General features: G+C 43.0%; 1 protein-coding gene across 1 annotated transcript in view; it reads left to right on the forward strand.

Moving 5' to 3' along the window:
- Nucleotides 1-13654: 13654 nt before the first annotated feature.
- Nucleotides 13655-25012, forward strand: part of myocd (myocardin) — a gene marked incomplete at its 5' end in the record, with an annotated part of 34830 nt that continues 23472 nt past the window's right edge. Inside the window, 2 exons of the mRNA XM_080473697.1 lie at nt 13655-13709; nt 19687-19752. Of these exons, the coding sequence (XP_080329823.1) occupies nt 13655-13709; nt 19687-19752 (121 nt within the window). The remainder of the gene's footprint in view (nt 13710-19686; nt 19753-25012) is intronic.

A 25012-nucleotide genomic window follows, 5' to 3' on the forward strand; every position in this document is an offset into this window, starting at 1 on the left:
TCGGGTTCGATCACTTTCACACAGCAGTCTGATAGAGGTCGTGTTTAAAATGTAATGTGAATGTTCACGCCAAAAAATAGGATCCAGCAAAAATTTGGAATTGAGCATCAAGACCTGCAGTGTGAACGTAGCCTAGGACCACAACTAGATAGTCTTGATTGGCAAGACTTTATTACGTATCGGCGTGATGGTGTTTTCTTTCTATCTCCACTTGAGCCTTGGTGTTTTGCCCTTCTGGTACTTATATGTGGGTACCTGTTGTTGATAGTTCTGAAAGCTCTGAGGACTTTCTGAGGAATTTAATGCAGGAAACTTAAGACAGCAACATTTCTGAGAGATGAAGAATGACTGTAGGCGACCGACTTCAACAAGCCTTTAACGAGCATTTCTTCAGAATTTAAGACATCAGAGCTTGGGAAAGTGTCCAATCCTCCTCATGTCTCAGTGGTCTGGGACGCTGCAGAGTTGTGTCTCCCCTACTATCCTGCTGTTTACTCTCGATCCCTCCCCCTCGTCCTCCTGGCTCTTGTGGAGCCTGTGAGTCGTTCAGCCTGCGATCATGGCGCTGTTCCGCGACTCAGTCGACAAGCAGCCAATGACATCATGCTTGACTGTGTACGTGTGTGTGTGTGTGTTGGGGGGGTGTCAGTGTGACACACCATCACTCTCACCCTCTAAGTTCATGCTCTGACTCAGATCTAATTGTGGTTGTGAGTGTGTTAGTGTGTTGTACTTCTAATCTGATCTGCTCCCTGTAACTGTGAGACCTTAAATATGATCATTCTTGAGAACTAAACTCAGTCCTCTGAGTTAAGAAAGAAGCTAATCATGTAATGTACACTTCAGATTTCGACGCAAAACAGAGTTCTTGCAATAAAAAGTTAAGATTTTTTTGTATTTTGGAACTTCTAAATTACCAGATGAAAAAGGTATAAATACAAATGATCCATGTGCTTGACTGACATTTTAAATGATTTCCTAATGACCGACTGTCATTTCAAATCCTGAGTTGAAGTTCTGTGCTGACAGTGTGGACACCGTGACCGAACACATTGTTGTCATCCATGGAAATTGAAGCGTTTTTTCTTTCATCTAAAAGATGTCGACAAAGCAATTAAAAAAGGCCTGGTTGGATTTGACAGTTTGAAAGAACATCTTGAATGTTCTTGCTCAAGCCAGTGCCTCTCTTTTTTTATCGTGACGCCCGTAAATGCAGCGGTGGGTTCTTCATGTCTCTCCTACAGACTACAACCTGTAATGGTTTGTGCTGTTTGAACGGGTCAAGTAATATCGCCGTTTTACTGTCCTTTCTCTGAGCTAAGTCTGTTGGTTTCAAATGGTGTCTCCCATCCATCCATCTGTCCATCATTTCATCCATCCATACCCCTCCCCCCATCGATCTTCTTTGCCAACTTTATTCAGCTAAACGCTGCTGGTTTGCATGATTCTGATAGTACGGTGAATTATTAGTGGATCATATTGTCAGAATTACACTTTCATTCCAGAGGTAGTAATCCCAACCAAAATAGTGTGTGTTGACCATTTACCAGGGCATTTTTTATTAATTTTGACTTCCTTGAGTGTTGACCTTTAGCCAACCTGATTGTTGACCCACGTCTGGCACAAGTGGTCCAATGGTTGGTGGTCCAATTAACTTTTTTTCCAGTATAGACACAACATGACGTTCCAGCGTTGTGCCTATGCAGGAAGAAAAGAGAATCAGAACATCAACTTTCCCCTTTGACCAAAGTTCCTTGGGCACAAGTGGTGCAATGCAAATGTTGGACCACTTTTACAAGAAGAAAAATAACAGAAATCAATAATGTTGCAATGCAATTAGTCACTATCCTTCACACATTTATGCTATTGGTTGGGTTTTCCTCCTGATGTTACTGTCATGAGTACCTCTGCCTCATCTTCAACGGAATGACCACCATAATGTTGCGCTTTCACTCAGGATCTTCTTAAACCACAATATGAACTAATCATATTGAACACAAACGAAGGACATGGCCTGGTGAAAATGTTTGCTCATTTGTGTTTCTGCTGCCTCTGAAATTGTCCAAAACATGCAGCGGAATCGTTAATGTCTGGCGAAAGACAATCTAAGTAAGTTTCTTGGTGTGCCACCAAATGTGGAACATCTTTTCCTAGACGGTATTTGTGAAAAATGTCAAGGTTTCTGATTTTTTCTGGTTTTATTTTTGTTCTTTTTAGAGATCTTGAAATAATCATCAGCAAACAAGTGGTCAGCCCCACAGTTTTAGTTTATCAGAGTATAAAACCTTTGATAAGAATCATCTCCAACCCGATATTTATCTGTTGGCATATTTACTCTCATCTAAAGGGGAAGTTAATAGACGCACACTGTTACTCCCTTGGGGCTCAATGGGGATTTTCTTGTCGGGCGTAGAAAAGTCATGATGAATACATGATGTACTTGTGCTAAATTAACTTTGTAAATCATTCTACATCGCTGATTGACTGCCACGGCATGTCCCCTTTATGTTGAATTTATCATATATACCATCACAACATTTTCTTTTGAAAGTGTTCAGAATTTAGCGACATCTAGAGGTGAGGGTGTGGATTCCAACCAACTGAATAGTCACGCTGACTTTAAGGTGGGTTTTTCCCAGGTATTGCTGCTTGGTGTTGGATCGACTGTACACAATTAGAGGTTGAGATCTCATGTATACTCCAAAAATAGCATTTGTCATTTGTCATTTATTTGTCCTGCTATCCCTCCATCCATCTTTTATTCTGCTTTATCCAATTTAAGGTTGGTTGTGAGTCACTAGAGATTATTCCTAACTATAGCAGAAGGGTCACCAGTCCATTATAGGATGAAGACATACTCACACCCCTACGTGCAAGTTAGGTTTACCAGTTAACCTCAAGTGCATGTTAATGGACTGTGGGAGAAAACCAGTGTATAGAAAACCCATGTGTGGACTTAGATTCATGAACTTCTCATAATGAGACTAGAGGAAAACCACAACGCCACATTGTGGTCAAATGGCATTTTTAGTGAGTACATAAGGAGAACGATTCTCAGGACTGATCAGACAAAACATATATATATATATATATATACATATTTTATTTTAAACTTCCGTATAAAATATATACAGTCTGGCATTTATGGTCCATATTTCATTTCATTTTATTAAGATCCCCATTGGCTTCTAAAATCTCAGTCGCTATTCTTCCTGGGGTTTCATCAAAATCATTACACACACACACACACACACACACACACACACACACACACACACACACACACACACACACACACACGGAAGCCCAAAGTGAGAAAACATTGAAAAACAAATATCCACAGGGCTGCATTTTTTTATTCTTGCTTTATTTTCCATTTATTCATGTATTTATCTTATAATTTTTTTTCTCCATCTCTCTTACATATTTGAAAAATTATTCACATATCGCATAATTTAGTTCTTCATAGTATATGTTGCAGTCCCAGATATATGTGCATATGTATTTGTTCATTCATATTGAAATCCTTACCAAGTATAGTAATGATCAGTTCAGTACTCATAAGTCCTAAGTCTACACACACACACACACACACATATATATATATATATATATATATATATAGATATGTCCGTCTCCTCACTAATCATTGATGCAGTTCAAGACCTTTTTCATTGTTTCATTGTTGCCAATGAAACAATGAACCCTGTGTTTATTGGGTAAAGCATATAGGTTGAGTTAAGTTGTCCTTACTAATTTCTTGACAATAGGTCAGTATTTCCAAGAGAATCAAATGAGCATCTGCCTGTCAAGTTCAATAAATGACCATACAGGTGTATGTTTCCTTATTCTACCGTTGCTAATGATTCATTTTCAACAGGTACTGGTTGAACTTTGACACAGCACTTTCACTTTCAGCGTTACTAGACTTCTAGGTCGGAATTGCTGCTTATTCTTTCGAGGCACTCACCAAATCTTTCATTCATCAGCTTTCAGATCTGAGCAATAAATATTTGGCATGATCTACACAGACTTTAAAGTTTTGTTTCTACCTGGTCCCTAGTGTCAATTTCTGACCCTGATCCAGACCCCAGGCGGCTGCCTCCCGGGCATGAAAATTTCCATAACGAATGCCGTAAAGGCAACAGTTTTCCACCGTTCACAATCACGTTAGCTGAAACAACAGCATCAGCTTCACTACATCCTATTACTCTCGGTCACGACACTTTCTCAACCCACCTAGCTTGAAAAGGTACGGCAGGGTCAAGACACGCAGAGACCACAAAGATCGGGGAGAAGAGAAAAAAGACCAAAACACACACGTAGCCCCTTTCAGAACCCTAGAACAACATTTGATCACGACCCACAGAGGGTCCCTGGGGTGTTAAAAGCAAGCAGGACCATGTAGCTGTTGGTGCCTCTTTGTTGATTCAGCTTTCAGATTCGGTCGAGGAAGAAAGGAAGGTTTGTCCCACTGAATTACCTATCGCGGGAAAAATAATAAAAAAGGGCAACGTACCGAATCAATGGGTCAGCGTGACGATAGCATAATTTCTTACTGACAAGTCGCATAAGTCAGTCCTCTCAACATCCCGCAGAGCGGAGATAGCACACGCAGCCGTGTGTTTGGTTTGAACTCCGAATGGCAGAAAATGTCACTCCTGATGAATGCTCCAGGGTGCTGATAAGACGTACTCCCCTGCGGGTAAGCATGCATACACATATGACACACACACACACACGCACACACATACACAGAGGCAGATAAACACACACAGACACGGTCCTATAAATAAGTCTTTTGGTCCTGGAGGGTCAAGTGAAGTCCAGCCCAGCAGATACCAGCTCAGCCCAGTACCCAGGGATCAGACCGTGGCCCGTGGCAACCCGGGTGTCTGCTCTCCGTCTGTCATCCCCCTCAAACGTCGTTCCCACATCTGATTACACCGCGGCTGAACCTCGGTCAAACTGTATTTTTATTCACAAATCTGACCCGGTATCAGCGTCTGGAGCAGCGTGTTTTACTCTGTCAAAACGACGTCAGTGGGGGAAGGAGGGCTGACGAGGGTTGGGTCATACCAACAAAAACATGGCTCTGCTCGGTCCTCATTCAGAGAAAGAATGCACTGGCTGACAGGCCATTTCAGCCAGGCCATTTGGGAAGTGCTGGACTGGCTCGGGATATGCAGATAGCTAAATATTTGTGCGAGTGGTTCTTTTCTTTATGTCCTCTACGGGTTCACTGTCAAAGTGAAATGATACTGATCTAGATTGCCACTTTAGAGTCTCAAACGACTTTCACCTCCTTTTGTTTGGAAACTTTTCTAAAAGTAAAATACTTCTCTAAAAATATCCAAATAGTTTTGAGAAAACGTGCCTAAACTTTCACCCAACACATTTGAATGAGCTACTTTGACTTGCAATCAAACTGCACATAGTGTTTTGACTATAACAAGTACCTCCATTACTGCTGGACGTACATTGTGTTGATAAAAGTCAGTTGGCTTTCGCTTTTATATACATTCAAACTAATGACATAAAGAGTTATTTGTGTTACATCAATGGACAGTTGAGCATTAGCAGCAGCATATGCGTCTGCAATGATCAGATTACACAAGGTAGTGTTACTGCCATTGATCAGAAAATATGGGTTTTTCCACTATCTGCTGTATCTGCCCGACAGAGATGAACGAACCATTAATCATCGAGGCAGCTTTGTCAGCACTGCCAAGACGACATTCACTTCTTATTCAGATTTCTGCGGCAGTGCTACCGTACCATGCACCACACAAGTCAATCATCTCTCCACCATCCACCGTAACAAAACAGTTTGCTCTGGATTCATTTCTAACTAATATTCAGTCATTCTTTGTCAAGCTAACAAATTTTAAGTTAATTGCTTGTTCTTTATGGCTCCGTCAAGCATGACCAAAGAAATTCACTTGGCACCAGCGCTGGCTGCTCCTGAAGCTCCTTTCATCTGGCCCGTTACTCACGGACGCACACATTAACAACAACAAAGTCGACTTGGAGTTATTAAATTTCTGATAGTGAAGTTTCAGGAATACCAGATAAATCCGGCACATAGCCCTGGGTAATAGGCAGGAGTTAAGAGTTAAGCTGTAGTGATGCAGGCCCGTCTCTGTGCTGAAGCTCTGCAGACGCACGCACGCACGCACGCACGCGCACACACACACTTCTCCCTGCCCGAACCGATGTGGCCTTCCTCCAGTGCCTGCAGATGGCAGAGGAGGCAAATCTTTTGCCGAAACCTAAACAAGCACAAGAAAACACAAAACAGCATCCCCCCCCCTTGGCGCTTTTTTACAGATTTTTAGTCCATGCTAGGGGACTTTGAGAATCCCACTCGGATCGGTCACAGCTTCGACTGTCTCACGGAACATGTTGACATTTCCAACCCAGCAGCAGACGTGTGCTGATTGCACCCAGCAGATAGAACATGGAGTGAAAGCAACCATGCCACAGATAAAGATGGAGAGAGAGCAGAACTGAACTGGTGTGGAGACGGGAAGGGAGGGTGGGGTGGGGTGGGGGGCTTTTGCTTGCGCTGCTGCTGCTGCTGGCTCGGGCTCGTCTTTCTGTCACTTCTGGTTTGGATTCGGCTCACTCCCACTGGAACTTCATTACAAACCGCGGCTCGGAGGCGGAGAGGAAGACTGCAAACCTGACTCCACGTCTGGCTCCGTGCACGTCTCGGTCTCTCTTTCCCACCCCACTTCACCTCTTGCAGCACATTTCTGTCTCCTCCAATATCCTTGTTCCCCCAGTGCCCCTTTTTATGCTTTAACTTCTCAGACTTTGCTCGCTCTGTTTTCGTTCCACAATATTCACTTTTCTCTTCCTCCTGATAAGGTTGATCAGACGTTGATAAAGTTCCAACCAGCTCTTTAGTCTCTGAGCAAGTTTCGCTTCCCCAGTGCAAGTCCATTGGACAGCAGTGCAAATACAAACAGCAAGAAGGGGGTTGTTTGTTTGTTTTTTTCCAGGAAGAAACTGAAGCTGGTTAATTTGGTTATTGAAATCTGTTTACCTGAGAGCAACGCAGGCAGCAGAAAGCAGTGATCTGAGCGGCACGACGGCGCTCACACTGATATGACACAGCTGCTGCCTGGGGAGGACGCCCTGTCTGCCTCGTAACACACACACACACACACACACACACACACACACACACACACACACACACACACACCCCCTACTACCCACCACCCATATCCTGTGCACTCCCGACCCGCCAACCCCATCTCTTGTCATCAAACAAACTCTTTACTCCCGCTCTATCAAGCCTCTTATCTCCAACCCCCTTCCTCCTCTTCGATCGCACACTGCCGAACATGTATCAACTGTAATACTCTCTCACGTTGCGTCCAGGATCATCGAGATATCCTCTCTTGAAATAGTTTTTCCTAAAAGGAAGCTGTTGACAAACCTTTCTCCAGAAAACATTGTGACTTTTTTTTTTTGGGGTAGTTTGCATCTGATTAGGTTTTACCAAAGTAAGCTTGTGAGAGGTTGCGGTATGGAAGCAAAGGTCAGGTGTTCCCTGAAGTTACTCACAAGGCAGCAAAAGCATCAGAAACTACCAGAGAAGCTGCCTTGGCAGAAACAACAACAGTGGCAGTCATGCCAGAAAGGTTAGTGAAAGAAAATAAATCTATCACTCACCTCGAGGCAAACTTGGAGGGGGTTATACACACAGTGATTCAGGCAAGCCAGGCAAATCAAACTTCTGTTAAAGTGAATTTGCAGTGGTGTGTGACATATGACAATATCGTCCATCTCCTTCAAATGGAAACCGTGGTGTTTGTGGTTGTTGACCCACAAAGTCCATTTGCGGCACAAGTTGTTGACACATGGACCCAAATCTATGTGTTGAGACAATGATCTAATTTCTTCGGGAGCACTTCCCTATTGGGCATCTTTTGATTCTGAACGAACAAGTAAGAGGTGGTCCATGTTAGCTGACACGTTACCACTGAGGGTCTCTGAGCAAAACCCTCGACCCACAGCAGCACCATGGCCGCCAACTCCTCCTAGTTAGGATTAATTTTGAAGAGGGGAGATCAAATGCAGAAAAGTAATGTATGCTTCCTTTTCTGCCTTCGTGGTCCACGAGAATCAGCTCCACGTCTTGGGTTGTGAACATTTATCTGCTTTGGATCCAGCTTGGTGGAGCCTTAATGCCAAGAATGTCAAACCATCTTAACCTGGAAATGACTGTGTTGTATGTGGTGCTATATGAATAAAGTTTAATTAAATTAATGGTCAAATAATGGGCCTGCGCTGACTCAGGCGCCTGGTATGAAGAATCAAGTGTGGAAAAGAAGTAGCACAAAGATTGAAAAATCACCTCAGTATGACAAACCTTTTACTGGAAGGAACCTTTTGGGGACTTTTATAAAAGCCTCTCGATCAGGTTCAAAGGTCATGGGCCACTCGATTGGAAAACCATCCACATTTGCCCCAAAATTCATGATCTTTAAGGGGAACCCATTTGTCCCCCTGCTTATTTCAGTTTGTTTCAAAGGTTTCTATCTGTCGTTCTGTGATGGCAGCAGGCAGGAAGGATGGGAGGACAGTCGGCTTGAAGACAGAGGGATGATGGCCATTAAGCTTCTTCATTTTCTCATGCAGAACAACAGCTGCTACATGCTGTCCAGCACATGCTCCCTCCGTACTGAGCCGGACGGTACATTCCAGCAAACTTCCTCCTGTGACACTGTGTCAGGCCAATGGCCTGCTGGGGACCGCTGGATTCCATGGATGGCACACGAGAGGAGACATTCAAAGCATTTAAAATACGTGACTGCTCCTATCAGCAGCCTGTGGCTCCTACATACCAGTGAATCATCATCTACTGGAACTGATGGGACAGTGGGACGATCCAGATTGCTATTCCTTCACTGAGTTTGGACGTTTTGTTCAGTTTTGGCCATTTTAGCTCATCACATCTGCTTTATTTAAAACACTAGAAATCACCCAAAAGAATAACAGTCATTTTTTGATGTAGATGTCTGCACAGTTGGCCAATAAACACGTTCCACTGTGTCGTGGAATGTGGATTTTTGTGCCGATCATCGAACGCTTACTGTATATATTGCACACTCAGATCTGTCTGACTGGAGTGTGAGTGCAATCTCTTTTTGTGTGTGTGTGTGTGTGTGTGTGTGTGTGTGTGTGTGTGTGTGTGTGTGTGTGTGTGTGTGTGTGTGTGTGTGTGTGTGTGTGTGTGTGTGTGTGTGTGTGTGTCTTTTTTCATCAGACACACACTCACACATGTGCAGTTCCAGACAGTTCAGATGAGACTTGTCACGTCCGTTGACACGGGGCCCAATTAAAGGGGAGGATTAAGCCGGGGCTGGGTGACCTCCTCAGGAATCCGTCCGAGACACTGTGTGTACACTGTCAGACTCTCTGACAGGACCTTCCCTTTAAGCACTTTCACCTGCTAATTAAGACACAGCGCTGTGAGCATTGTGTGTGTGTGTGCGCACACGTGCACCTTAGTGATTTGTGTTCACACACACACACACACACACACACACACACACACACACACACACACACACACACACACACACACACACACACACACACACACACACACACAGCATAAAGATGAATGTACTCGCAATTGTCAGAGACAGATTTCCAGCTTGAGAAGCTTCTATGTAAATATTTGACTTCAGTATTGTGTGGGGTTTTTCTTTTTTCTTTTAGAGCTTACTCACATGGCTGAAGGCAAACAGATAGCACCAATCACTCATAACATTAAACATTATTTCATGTTTTTGGTGCGTGGAGCGCTGGCCGGTGTGCACGGAGGCTCCTCCTGGCAACAAAGGCCCAGCAGTGTTTATGGTGCAAGGAGATTAAAATGGATGGTGGAGAGGCAGGAGCAGTGAGCTGTTGCCGGACAAAGGTCTCGATGACTGATTAGCACCCCATCGCAGCAGTTTTTACAGCGCTCGGGGGGTGGGGGGTTGTAATCACCCACTTCTTTTTGGTATTTCTTGTGATTAGCAAACTGAAAGTGGGCAGGGTGGGAAACTTGTGGAATTACGAATTTCACAATAAATGTAGACAGTAGAAACGGAGAGTAAAAGGGTCCAAGATACAAAGCGCCAGAGGGCGGGGGGGAAAATAGGGGTCAGGAGGATTCCGTTTCCCACAGCCAGAGTTATTTTTTATTTTTTTCAATATGGTTAAAAAAATATGTACATAGTCAAGAATATTCAATATTTGATCAAAAACATATATTGTAACAAAATTGACTGTAATAAACATATTAAATTAGTCTTAATGTAAAGTTAGACTGATAGTCTGTTGTTGTAATAGTCTTTTCAAATAGATTTCAACAAATGGAGGTTTTACTAAAAGTTTTGTGCTCAAGAGTTCCTGTGGGGGAAATAAAAATGGCTCCATTGCCGGTTGTCAGAATCGTGGCGCTAACAGCAGGTGCAGGTTTTAAATAGAAGTCTCTGCTTGTGGTTCGCTATAAATAGCCTGATAAGAGTGGTGAGACTGAACCAAAACAAAGATGTGAAGGCATTGAAATGCTCGGTAAGACTGATAGAGACTGCAGGACTTGATTATTTCCCCCTTCTGAGTATTACTTCGGCCATGCGTTTCACCCCGACGCTACCGGTGAAGACGTTCGAGGTATCAAAATCAAAAATTTTAAAATTAATTAAGCAATTGCATTAATTTTTACAATTAAGATGATGTTGTAACCAACACTTAAAAAGCTATTTCAGTTCATCTAAATTAACTGAAATGAGGATTTCTAAAATAACAAAAAAGTATATAATGGGGGGAGGGAAACACAAGACTGCTTAAAAAAGGGCAAAATTGTTAAAATTGTCTCAAAAAAATAGATGGAAATGTAATTAAATGTTCACTATCAGAACAATTGTAAGTGAAACTTTGTAAATAAAACACTAGACAGTTTAAGTTCATACATCAAAACACTATATAAACGTATTCACCTCATTTTAAAGGTTAAATGTGTTTTACGGCCCCAGGTAAATTTGATATGGTAGAAAGTGACAATAACAGCTCTTTTGGTCATAAAGGTTGCACACCAGTGATCTAATATATCCCAATCCCTAATTTCAAGAATCTTATTTGTGTCAGCATTGTGTTTCACATACGGGTGTGACGCTAACGCTACCTCGTCATCAAGTTCGCCAGCGAGTGCTGCAAGTCTGCTGAGATGAATGAGAAACTTGCAGTCAGGGTCTAATCTTTTCTCTGCAGATTGGACCTCGCGCTGGGCCGGTTATGGCTCACGAGCCATATGTTTGACGCCCCTGATTTGAATAAAAATGTAAGTTAGCGCGACTTTAAAAAAGAAAAGTGCTCAAAGCCTGGAAAATGAGTTTGACAACCGTAAAGTCAACAATTCAGAGTCGATTCTTTTAGCGCCTGTTAAAAAAAAAATGGAGTCGGTTTTCCTGGTGCTGCACCAACCTAAACAATCAAAAAGAAAATAGTGTATCTTGGACTGAAGAAATGAGGAGTTTATCCTTAAACACTGTGCTGTGATTTCTCCGGGCTGGCCTTTGTGCAGCGTCAGGACAGTAAGTGAGACGTTTGCACTGCGATTCAAAGACGGGAACTCTCCAGAACAATGACACCCGTCACCCAACAAAAAAATACAACTCGGTCATGAGAACGCCTTTACGTGTCTGATTCAGACTGATTTCGTTTAGTTATCGCTGGCTTGTTTGGTCCAAATCAAAGACGGAGCAGCTGCAGAGGAATCCTCAGTGACTGTCGACAGACGTGCGGGGAGGCTCCGAGCTGTATGGGAGCCGCGCTTGGTCCTCAGGGGACAGCGGGGACAGAGACTCACTTCAACTTGGACAAATGTCCGGTTGGTATGTGGGAGCCGGAGGAGGCAGAGCTTTGTTGAACACACGCGGGAGGATCTGCGATCAAAGTGCTGCTAACATTAGCTTCTCAGCTGCGGGGCGATCGGATGAATCCAACTTATTGAAGGTTCACAACGTGCAATAACTCGTGGGATTAAGGAAATGAACTAATCAGGGGCTTTGTCATGGATTAACTGCATTTTAGAAGATGAATGAACGAGTCATGTTATTCATTGAGAATTGTGAGTAATTTATAATCTCACAGCTGTGTGCCTACTGAAGAATTGTTACAGATCATTTGCACACTTTATTAAGACTTGTTTTCTTTATTATGAGAGAAACTAGAATAACTCAACACAAATCTGTAAGCGAAAGAAACCAAAACATTTTGCATAGCTGGAGCTGTCAGAGTCATCTAAGCAGCTTTGTTGGTACAAGCAGGCCCCAAAATATTGATTATTTGTTCAAAGAATAGGTCTGTGTTATTGGTCATTGGTTATTAGTCGTTGGTTGGTGCAGCTTTATTTGACACGTTTACTGAAATTGAAAAAAAAAAAAAAAGATTTAACATTTTGACAAAACAATCAAGAAGAAAAAAGTAAAATTTCTGGTTACAATCCTGATTTGAACCTCAAAATTCTGGAGAAAAATAAAATCTGAATTTTAAAGAAAATAAGAAAAATCCCCAAATTTCAGAGGTTCAATGTCAGAAGTATGACAAAAATAAATTTTTTTACTTAAATCTCAAAATTCGGAGAACAAAGTCAAACTTCTGAGAAAGAAATGTCAGAATTCTGAGGAAAAACTGGTCAGAACGATGATTGTAATTTAAATATTTTGAGAATAGACAGTCAAAATCCTGATCTTAAGGCAAAATAGAAGAAAAAAAAATCCATCCTCTGACGAAAATAATTTTTTCCAATTCTGACAAAAATCTTATCATATTCAGAAAGAAAGGACGGCATGCAAGTTGATCAAAATTCATAAAATAAAAGAGTCTGAGATTGAAGTCCTAATAATCTCTCCCCGTGCCTACATCGTATCAATGTTTGTTGTGTACTTTTTGCCCTTTCAGTCAAAGGACGGGGCGATCAAAAGTATCAAAAGTTCAGTAAATATTAATTTAACAGAAAACAGTTGTTAAACAGAATCCCAGACGAGCTCAGATGGGAATCTTGCTGCTCTTCTACACTTTTTCCCTCCTTATCACCATCTGCTTCAGAGTCTCTATCTTGATCCCCCTCCCTCCCTCGATCCCTCATCCAGCTCTCCCTCTCTCCTCTAATGACGCTCAGCAGGGGCTGATAGGCAGATATATTTACACTGGTAACAAGGGAGGAAGAAGTCATCAGCCGGGCCCCGCTCTGCCTCCGGGGGGGGTTTGGGTGGGATGTGGCAGGCGGGGCTTCGGTGGAGGAAAACCCTTGTGCCGTCTCGCCCCTCCTCCCGGGGCATATCTCTCTGCGCTTGTCCCCTTGCTTTGCTCAGAGTTCTCAGCTGGATGGGACCAAAGCCTCGTCAGGGCCTTACCACAGACTCACACACACTCTCCTACATCGGCTACCAGAGGGGGAAGAGAGCGGAGGGGGGGGCTGCCGGCTCACAGACGCTTCATTTACCCTCACACTAGAGTTCCCTCTGACACCGTTGATGAGGCGGGCTCCGTCTCATCTCGGAGCGGGCTCCAGGGGTGGCCGGCGGGGTCGCGGTGACTTTATTTTGCAGCCTCTAAATACTGGAACTGTACTGTGAGCATTATGACTCTTCTGGGCTCCGAGCACTCTATACTGATACGAAGCAAGTTTAGATCAGGTAAGTCCGGCGCTTCGCGCCTTCACCTCTTCTGTGCACAGCTGAGTGCCTGTAAACACTGCGACAGCCAAGTCTTGGCATTTATCTCCTCAATCATAGCAGAAGGCACGACAGGTGTGTCTCACGAGCAGTGGCAAAGAGACTGATGACCCAAACAACTCATCACTGTGCAATGGACAAGTTTGGTTATGGTTCATCCTAATATGTCATCCATGCAATGACAAGTTGGGTTGTTTGTCCTGAATTATTATCTGGGTGATGACACGTTGGGTTATTCATTCTGAGTCTTCATTCATGCAATGACAAGTTGGGCAATCGTAACAAATTGTCATTGCCCAAATGATACTCACATTCTCGTATTTTTGCAATGTACTTGTGAATCTATTGACAAGTTGGGACAAGTGACTCAACTTGACATTGCACGTGTGAAGATTTGTTTTCCATAATCCGACTCAATATTGAGCGAATGATGGACTGTGGATTTTTTTTGCGTATGAGTCATGTAAATGCGTGAGGTTCAGGGTGATGTCTCGGGCAGGTTGGTGCACTTGTTCTGTCTTTACAGCACACTTGTTGCTGTTGCTGAAGGAAGCCAGCCGCAGACTCTATTACAGTGATAAATGGAGATGAGACGTCAGGGGGGGGGAGGTCAGAGGTTATCTAAATGTGGCTGCATTGGAAGATGGTGTATGCCTGCGTGTGGATGTGTGTGTGAACATCTGGAAAGCAGAATAAGGACCAATCGAAATCTAGCATGTATCAGAGGCCAGGGCTTCATGTCCCTTCATTCCATCACTTTCTTATTCATACACTTTCCCTATCTTGTTCTTGAAGATGCACTCAAAGCCAGAGCTTCAGGGTGTGTAGTCTGACCAACACTGCCACCTCCTTGAGGAAAATGTAACTGAGAGTGGATCCAAAGCAGCGTTTACTGTCTTTCTGGTACCGCCGGCTCAGGGTAGCTTCCACTATTTGCCCCCTTCAAGCTGTAATTGGCATGCAAGAAATGTCCAGGCTAAATGATGTTTTTCCTCTGGAGTTGTTTGGAGCACATGAGTGGGGCGGGGGGAAATGACTTCCACCCCCTCGGCACTCATGAGGCAAAACAAGAGGGCGGATTTGCTTCTTTTTTCCCTGAGGTGGATGGGTCAGTCACTAATGCAGCACAGATGTAAAGATAAGCTGATCCCACAGTCAGGTGGGTGAACAGGTTACCATCAACGCTACCCAGTGCCTATGAAATATTGTGCATAAGGAGAGTTAAAGACGACTGTAAATTTCCTCAGGATAACAGCCGATGACATGAAGAGGGCAGGCGGGTCAAAGATGATCTGACTTTCTCCAGATTTACGGCTTTCTTTAAGCTTGCTGCAGGTTCGGGTTACTGCGAAAAACACTCTCCGCTTTGACAATATCAAAGCCATGGGAACTGCTGCTGCATGGCTGAAGCGAAAAGGAAAGATAGAGATCTGGTTTAAGTGCTCCCAGCGGGGGCACCCAGTGTTTTGTGAGCGCGTTAGTGACTCGTTCTCAGGCCAGTTTGATTAACGGCTCCCTAAAACTGCCGCAACAATCGCCGCTGTTATGTAAGCATGCGGCAGAGGCGTCATGTGTACCTTAAAACCAAAGTGTCGTCAGCATAGTCACTGTCGAAAGCTACAAAACATCACAGTCAAGCTGGTGTAAAATCCAATTCTGCTTCGGTTATTGAGCTTCATGGTGGTTTTTGTCTTAAATTATCATCCCAGCCGTCATCAGAAAATCACGACAGTGAGGGTAAATATTACATTTTTGAGCCAAGCTGTTGTACACACACCGTAATATTGTTGGAAGAATTGTCATGATCCACTGTCACCAAACTGAGCTGGTACATATCAAATGAATGAAACGGAATTGAGAAAAGATTGGACAAAAATGGCTCAATTATTAATATTGTTTTTATTTACTTACTTATTTTGCTGACCGATTGTTAAAACTCTAAATTTAGATTCAGCTAGTGAGACAGTAGTTTAAGCTTCATTATTAAATCTATCACAACGTATACACACTGATTGGCCAAAAAGGAATATAACACAACCAAAAGCAAACTTTTTTTAAGGTTTGATGATCGGATTTGTGTAAATAATATGTAATATATATAAATAATATGTGCAATACAATATATTGAGTAATGTCACAAACAAATAAATTTCAGAATAATGTTGAGAAAAACCTTGTAAAACCTCAAGAAAATGTCTCTCCATTGAGCGTTGATGTTAGCTTTACTATTGTTTACGTCGTTGTGCAAAAGTAAAAGATGTCCAAGTCTGACCTAGCATGTGGAAAACACGTAACTTCTTGACAATGATAATTCCGCTTGTCTGTTCACTGACTGTGATGGTTAGCTTTTAGCAATAGCTTGAAAAACTTTGATCGGCTTATGTGCTCCTGTTGGTTCCTGTTTTTTAAGCGTACACATCAGCAAAGTTGAACTTTGACATCCTCAATTTTAAGACATCTGTTTACTAACGGTTAACTGTTAGCTGTACTACGGCTTACATACCTAAGACTGACCTAGCATACGGGAGGGGGGGACGGGGGGGGTGCTATCTGTTCGCTGTGCTATTGTTAAATTTCATTTTGTAGGTAAATACTTTACTGAAAGCTCGAATGCAAATTGATTCTTTGCTTAGTGATAGCAGTTAGCCGTGTCATTGATCAACTCCATTTTTATTTTTTTAAATTCAGGACACTGTTATGTCTGATCTAGCGTATGGCAATCCAACGGAAATGTACGAAATTCCACATTTTAAAACCTCTGTTGATGAAGTGTAAGGGTTAGCCGTGAGCCATGTCGATTGTTTCAATTCCCCTCGTCTGGCCGAGCCTACTGCAGCCATGTTGAGTTCCAGGGTTGGCCATTATCTGTGTTGATGTTTACTTTGCCCAAACAAACTTCAAGCATAGTTGAAGGATTTCCTCAAAACGATAACTACTTTCTTTACCGAGGACTAGCTAGCCGTTAACGATTGTTGACTTCAGTTTTGTGAAAACTCCAAACCGTCTAACTCTGGCAAAAGTCCATTTAATTAACTTAATTAACTTACTTTAATTGTTAATTTGATCTCGTCATGTTACACCAAAGGAAAAATCTAAAAATCCACATTTTCAACATCTGTTTTAAGTTTATTTATCTTTATAAAGTACATGAGCAATTAGTTAACTTACTTCCACTTTCTGAGACAGGAAACCAGTGAAGTTTGACTTTGTTCATATCTTAAGCCATTTAATGCCACACAATTAGCAATTCGGCAACTGGCCTGTGATGTAGCATCACATAGCTTGAAACACCTGACAAAGTTTGAATAAAATATGCGAGTTCTGCTTTAAGGTGGATTTCCATGTTGTGCAGGGGTATTCGACTAAAATAAACCTAATTCTTCACTGAGGAATACCTGTTTATCACATGTTATACAGTCGCGCTCGTACATCTGCCGCAAATGCATTCCGTGCTCACGCTGAAGGGTCGTTCAGGACTAACAAACACTGAGCTCTCTCACTAAGTTGCTGGACGTGTAAGTGTGAAAGCGTGCTGTTATTATTACCCTGTTTCTCTCTGTTGTGGTGGCCCTGGACGTGCCGGACGATAAATCAGGATATCACTCCGCGAGCTCGTGCAATTATCGCCACTTCGCCAGCGCAAACCAGGCCCGCGTGATAATTTATTTATACCATAAATCTGAAATCTTGTAAATGTGGCCGTGGATTTGTATGTCCTTTGTTGTCAAGAAAGCCCAAGTTGAAACAAATGTCTTGAATTTCAAAGTCAACAGTGAGGCAAGTGGAGCGCGGTTCAGCAATCTGTGATTACGCAGCCCGGCTCGGCCCCGCTCTCTATAACGTCTACGCTCTGTAATCAGGAGCGGCAGCCCTTTGGCCTCCGAGACGCTTTTCGGCAGAGAGAGCAGATTATGTGGCAGCTGCACCGCGTTTCCAGGCAGAATTATTGATAACCTGTCCGTTAAAATAACAGGGAGAAGTTACATTTGATTTTTCACCTGTTTTCTTGCGTGAAAAAAAAAAAGAAAAATCAAGAGACCTTCCATGAAATTATAAATTTGAGGCTGCCAGATGTTTGCTACATTAACTGGATCAAAAAGTTTGCCAGCTGCCAAAAAAACCAGTGTGTTCAAGCTTGTTTGAACGTTGTTTGAAAAACATTTCACAAAATGTTTGAAATGTTATACCTACTTATAAGATTTTACTTGGCTAATGTAGCCAACGATTATCATACCTATGGTACTTTTATTTGTACAAGAGAAAAAAAAATCCAGAAATATCAATGATACCAAATGTCAAGGTTAAAGTATGAGGAAAATTTGGTGACAAAACTAAGATGTGGCAATAAAAAACTTGCCTTACAAAACCGTGTGCATGCATGCAGCAGTATAGCAAATTTAGCTTGTCCAAAAAGTTTACTGACCACTTCGAAATTCGATAAATAAGTCAAAGTTGAGGCTTAAATTAGCCAGCATTACAGACATGCTTATGTAAATTAAATTGTCATTGCCAAACTAAAAGCATAGCACCTCTGTACTGTAACTTTCTGTAAGCCTGCTAATAAAAGTATTTTTCCGCTAAATCAATCAAAGATCCTGCATTGAGCATTAGCAGAATTACAACACCTGTACTATGGCTTGTTAAAGGAAAAAAATTAAAAAAATTAAAAATAGCAAGGCTAAGAAATCGGCTCATTTTAATGAAATTTGCATGAGCCCACCGACTGTGCAGCACCTGTACTGTGACATTAGCTGGTCTTTTAATGCTGGCAAGTTACGTGCTTTTTCAAATAAAAAGACCAGAATGGCAGTGGCGAATTAGCTGACCTGAACACAACAACTGTAATATTGTGTTTTATTGCCTTTGGACCCCATCACAGTTTTCTTTCCCCAACCTCTCTCAACAAATCGAGTTGGAACATGCAAACTCAACATCTGTTATCGATAGCCTTCATTGAGAGCAATACTGCAGAGAAATAAGAAGATAACAACTCACAAAAAAAAGCCTGGCTTTGTTGTGTGTGTGTGTGTGTGTGTGTGTGTGTGTGTGTGTGTGTGTGTGTGTGTGTGTGTGTGTGTGTGTGTGTGTGTGTGTGTGTGTGTGTGTGTGTGTGTGTGTAAGGTGACAAAAAGAAAAGCTGACAGAGACCGTATCGGTTACATGTTTTGGTCGTCTTCCAGTCAGCAAACTAATGTCTGAGTTTGCTGTGTGCTGCAGCGGGTCACGACCTCCACTCCTCCTCCTCTGTAAACCGAAGCAGATGTCAGATGAAGGGAAAGGCCTGGCGTTACATAACGGAGGTGCTCCATGTGGCTCCCCCGGCTCGAAAAGTCGTTAGCTCGCATCCGAAGGGATGCGCGTTCGACCGCGGCCCGCACACGTAAACCACCAGAAGACAGAAGGAGGAACATTTCATCCTCGTCCGTCAGATCCGACCCTTCGGATAACGGGAAGGGGACAGAAAACACGCGCAGACAGAGAAAGCAAGTCGTAGACCGACAGACATGGAGGAGGCTCTGTGTTTATGACCTCGGGCTCCCACCTAGACCACTCCTGCACGCACACACACACACACACACACACACACACACACACACACACACACACACACACACACACACACACACACACACACACACACACACACACACACACACACACACACACACACACACACACACACACACACACACACACACAGGACCACACACTGCTGAGCAGATCTGTTTGAAAGCCAGGAGCTGTGTTTATCATTCCCAACATCCTGCTCGCAGAAATATTTGTGGGCAAAGTTGTTGTGTGGAGTCGTTCTGTGCAGATATGCAGACGTGTCTTCCTGCTTTTGCTCCGTCCCTCACCTGTCTCTCCTCGTCTCTCTCACCTTTCCCTTCTCTCCTCCTCCTCCTCCTCCTCCTCCTCACCCTCCTCCCGTCTTCAGTCCTACAGTTAAGACTTCAGCAGAGGAGGACTCGAGAGCAGCTGGCAGACCAAGGCATCATGCCTCGTGAGTAACGCCCTCCCACACCGAGCTGCCGCACGTGCACTCACACAAACTAACACACACACACACACACACACACACACACACACACACACACACACACACACACACACACATATGCAGACGTATCACACTTTGTCCCAATTAGCAAGCCGATAGAGAGGGGAAAGGTTGCTTCTCCCAGTCAGCTGCTATCAGATTGGTTTGTTTCTTATCTGTCCAGGAGACGAGACGAACAACCGTCCTGGTTTCAATCAAAGACGCTACATTTGGTTTGTGGTTGGAAACTACTGAAAGCAGCAATGGGGTTTCATCTAGAATGTATAGCTCTAGACAATTAACCTTGAGTGAAGATGCTTAGATCTTTCTAAAGTCAGTTAGCATATTCGGAAAGGTCCACATTTCTTCTTATTCAAACCAGAATGAAACTGATGAGTAAAAGGAAGTCACAGAATACAGGAGGCAAAGAGGTGTGCTTGACACTGAAAATAGAAGCTTCTAATGCTCTACGATGTGTGAAAGTTCTAGAATGTGTGACCATTCTAGAATGTCAGAGTTCTAAAAAGAATTCAAGTATGTGTCATAAATTGTCTGAGTTGTAAACTGTATTAGAGTTCTAGAATATAGGGCAGTTATAGAATGTCTAAAGATTTGGAATAGTCTACATTACATAATCTACATTGTGGGAGTGTTCTAGAATTTGTCTATGTATCACAATTCTTGAAGTGTCCGAATTCTTGAAAGTGTCAGAATTGTGTAAAAGCTATAGAGTGTGTCAACATCTGTGTGATCTAGAGTGTCTGAGTTGTAGATAATGTCAAAGTTCTAAAAATGTGCGAAATCTGGAATTTGTCAAAGTTCAAGATTGCATCAAAATCCTGTGAAAGCTATGGAGTTTGTGAGACATCTGGAATGTGGCAAAGATCTAGAGTGTGTTGTATAGTACCAGATTAGGTTATTAAAAAAACCCTCTGATGTATCAGAATTCTAGCATGTTTTAGCGTTGTGGTGTATGGGACAGTTCTAGTTGGTTTAAATGTCTGGAACATGCCAACAGTGTGGGGATATTGTGGATTGTAGTACAGTTCTAGAACTTGCAAAATTTTAACCTTTGACAGAGTTCCACAATAATGCGTGAGTTCTAGAATTACAGAATGTTTGAAAATAGTACAATATATAACAGCACTCGCATGTGACAGAGTTCCAGAACGTGTGCACAGTCGAAAATGTCTAAATGTCCAGATATGTGTAAGAGTTCTAGAATGTGTGAGAGTTCTAGAGTGTGTGAGAGTTCTAGAATGGATGAGCGTATTAGAGTCATAGTTCTAGATTAGGTCAGAGTTCTAGAATGTGTGCACAATCTAAAATGTCTAAAAATCAGGAAATGTGTGAGTTTTAGAATGTGTGAGAGTTCATGAGTGTGTCAGAGTCCTAGAATGTGTCAGAGTTCCAGAGGATGAGAGTTCTAGAATGTGTCACAATTCTAGTGTGTTGGCATTCTAGAATGTGCCAGAGTTCTTGAGTATGAGAGTTCTAGAATGTGTCAGAGTTCTGGAGTGTGTCGGAGTTCTAGAGTGTCTCAGATTTCTAGAGTGTGTGAAAGTTGTAGAATGTGTCAGAGCTCTAAAAAATGTGCGAGTGTGAATGTGACAAAGTTCTGGCCTTTCTGAGTGTTCTAGAAAGTCTCAACAAATTCTGAGCAACACCTTGTGACGAGAGTGTTTCAAGTATTTAAATAACTCTAAATTGTTCAAAGTAACAGCGGCCGAATGGATTTGTGCTCCAATTTAAAATTAATGGGGTTCGTTTTTTAACGTTTTCCACTTTCTAACCACAAGAGGACAGTAAGAAGTCATCATGACAATATAATGATTGGTGTGAGGAGTTCTCCATTCCAAGGGTGGATCCAGAAAGTGTTCAAGAGGGGGAACGTTTGGGTCACCCAAAAGTGATAAAAATGAAGGCTATCGCCAACATCTCTCTTCAATATTTCGGCCAGTAAGTGTTCAGTTGATGTATTTATTTCTTTATCTGGCCTTTGTTGGCATGAATTTATTCCATTTGTAAAGACCGTGCTCTGACTGATTCACTATATACTGTTAAATTTAGTATCAGCTGGACGCCTCCGTTTCATTGTTCTCGTCAGCACTTCTTCAGTTAGTGACAACAGCCTCAGTGGTGCAAAATCAAGAACAATACTCTCTTAGCCGTGGAGAGTAATTTGCGAATTTGAAATTTTAATGGTAAAATGACAGCTTTTTTTACAAATATGTACACACATCAACACTCACTGGAGATGATGAGTAATGACCTTATGATGACTATAAACCATTTATGGGTGTCACATACGCAATTTATACATTCAAATTATGTATTTTACATCTATGGATGTATTGTTGGCATTGCACTGTATTTTGAACCCATGAAATCTGTAATGTAAGGACTTTTATAAAAATGATAATCATTATAAAAATGATTATGTGAACATGTAAAACTGTTGATTATTTTATTAGAAAACACATTTGTAGAACTGACTTTATCAATAAATATCAAAGGTAAAAGGTAAAATACCAATATCAAACAGCTTAAATACGCTAAAATGTTACATGCAGTTACAAACGGGTGTTTTTCGAGAGGTTTGTCTTTGTAGAATATTCACTAACCGGCATTTGTTCTCCTGTTGGCATCAAAGTTAGGTACTTGAAGCGCTCATCCAGCTATAAAGGTCAGTCAGGGTGTGCATAACATCTTGGAGAACCGCAGACATTGCCGTTCTGTGTGGGTAATACAAGCATTACGGCATTTTTCAGACGTACCCCTTAAAACGAAGGTCCCCTTGGCTCAATCAGTCATAGGTTGGAAGTCTTGGAACATGCCTATGAGAAGCAGCATCCCTCCGTGAGTTTCACATGCAGCCCATCATCGGATCTGACATATCGCCTGCCATGTAGCAAGGGAAGTGATTTGCGATTGTCTGCCGTCGGTTGGACACGTAACTGTAACAATAAATGCCAGCTGTGTGTAACCGATGCACTTTGCTCATTGTGAAAATTTTGTAATGCAAGTCCACATGTGTTTGAAGCTGAGGGCTACCGATGAGAAAAAAAAAAGAAATCCTCCACTGCAGATTAAAGACAGGTTGAGAGAGCCGGGTAGACAATCAAAATGCTCCAGACTGTTCAGGGTTTGGGGCGAAAGCAGGTGGATACAAGCGCCCAGAGGGCAGATCGGACAACGCACCGTCTGGAATCTGGAAAAGACGCTCACAGTCGGTTCCGTCGTGCTCATTTAGAGCAAACGCGAATGCATCGAAACGTGCGGCACGCCCTCATTGGGACAACATGAAGCTGTGCACATTTACAAAATGTACTTTACACATCTGTCACGGTGATGAGAACACATAAACCTGACCGCGCCGAGCGTCCTCTTAAATCCTCACCGGGGTCAGGGCAACGTTGGATCTTGTTTTGGCTTCAACTGCCAGTGCGCGGCAGCCCTGAGGAATAAATCTGAGATATTCATGAGAAAGCGGTTTGTTTAGGGCGAGACATTACATAGCAGACAGCCACTTATAAACGGAGATTTAATCTATTCCCGTGACTTTAAAGCACCGTTGTGTCATCCTGGCCAGCGTGGTGAACACTGAGCAATGCCAGGGTATTGCCATTTTTCTTCTCCCCCCTTCCTCCTTTACCTCCTTGTCGGTTCCTCATGTGCAGGAACAACAAGGGGACTTGGATGGGAGGGTGAACTGGGGGGGGGGCTTGGACTGGAAGGCCAGGGATTTGTTGAATGATATCTCTGGCACCGTTTGCCATTTCACAGAGGCTCCAGCCTCCAGATAAACCGCCGGTAAGTGTGCGGGGGGAACGGAATCCAGAGGCCCCCTATCAGTTTCTGGGAGTCTGTCACAGATAAGGCCCGGCGAGGAGGAGCGCCATTGGCCACGGGAGCTCAGAGCGCTCTTTTAAAAAAGAAATTTCAATTGGTCGTTTATCTCTGGATTGCAGGCCGGTGGCGTAGATATAAGAGAGGCTTGCAAGGACTCGGATCTGTACGTGCAGCACTCGCACCCGCACACTTGATGTCTTATCACTCGTCAAAAGCGTCATCTGTCCGCCCGGCGTTTCATTCTCTACCCCCCAAAAGTGAGGTTTTTCATGGGGACACAGCATCCCTCCTCCTCCTCCTCCTCCCACTGCTGCTGCTGCTGTAGATGTGATCCCTCCGATGCTGGCTGCCCCAGCCTGGCTGTGTTATTCCTGCTGCGGAGATGGACACGGCGCAGGGCCTGTGTATATATTACCCAGGGAACATCTGGTGTTTATTAGACGATTGAAGAATCAACCAGAGCCTCCCTCTCTCCCTCACTCACTCGCTGCCTCTCAGGGTTTGACTGGCGTGTGGCCGGCACTGAAGCAAAGCCGTCCGCTTCGTGGCCACAGGCCCGACCTGACATGCGATCTAATGTTTCCTCGTAAAGGCGATGGGGGGTTCGCAGGTTTACAGCGCTTTTACCTGCTCGCTTCCACCACGGCGGCACTTTAATCCTTGTGGCATGGAAACACAAAGGGAATTATTCCCCCTTAATGCACCATACGTCTTACCTCTCAGACGGGTGTTTACGTTTGACAGACCCAGTCAGCAGTTTCCAGATAGTTTAATGGAAATCGGCGTTCGGAGTCCAGCATGTCAGTTTTATTACTTTATGGGCCAACTTGTTTTTATAATGTAGATATAAGTGAGAGATTTGTTTTTTCTTTAAGTTTTTTGCTTTTTCTTTTATCTTTAAGTTCAATAAGCAACACTTAATCTAATATGTTAAGTCAGAGAGGCAATGTCAAAGGAAGAACTGCACTGTGTTCAGTGGGCTTTCGAGTCTGTGCTGATGATGCATATGGACAAAGCCATTAACTTACCACATACAGAAACTGATAAAAGAAAATGTGAATACTGTCTCCAAATTCAACATTCCATCTGTCTTCTATACCATTTGACCTGATTCAGGTTTGCAGGGTGACGGAGCCGATCCCATTTACACCCTGAAGACGTCGGCAGTCCGTCACATGACAAACAGGCAGTCAAACATTCACACCCACAAGCAGTTTATTTGACAGCTTAACCTCAAACGCTTGTTTCTGGACCGTGGGAGGAAACTGGAGAACCAGGAGAAAAGCCACTTGAGCACTGAACACATTTGTGACTTGGGTTGACCTCAGTTTGTCTGCCTAATCTGTACCCCAAAACCTGGTATGTCATGTGA

This window comes from Lipophrys pholis (assembly GCF_963383615.2).
Source record: "Lipophrys pholis genome assembly, chromosome: 1".
Lineage (NCBI taxonomy): Eukaryota > Metazoa > Chordata > Actinopteri > Blenniiformes > Blenniidae > Lipophrys > Lipophrys pholis.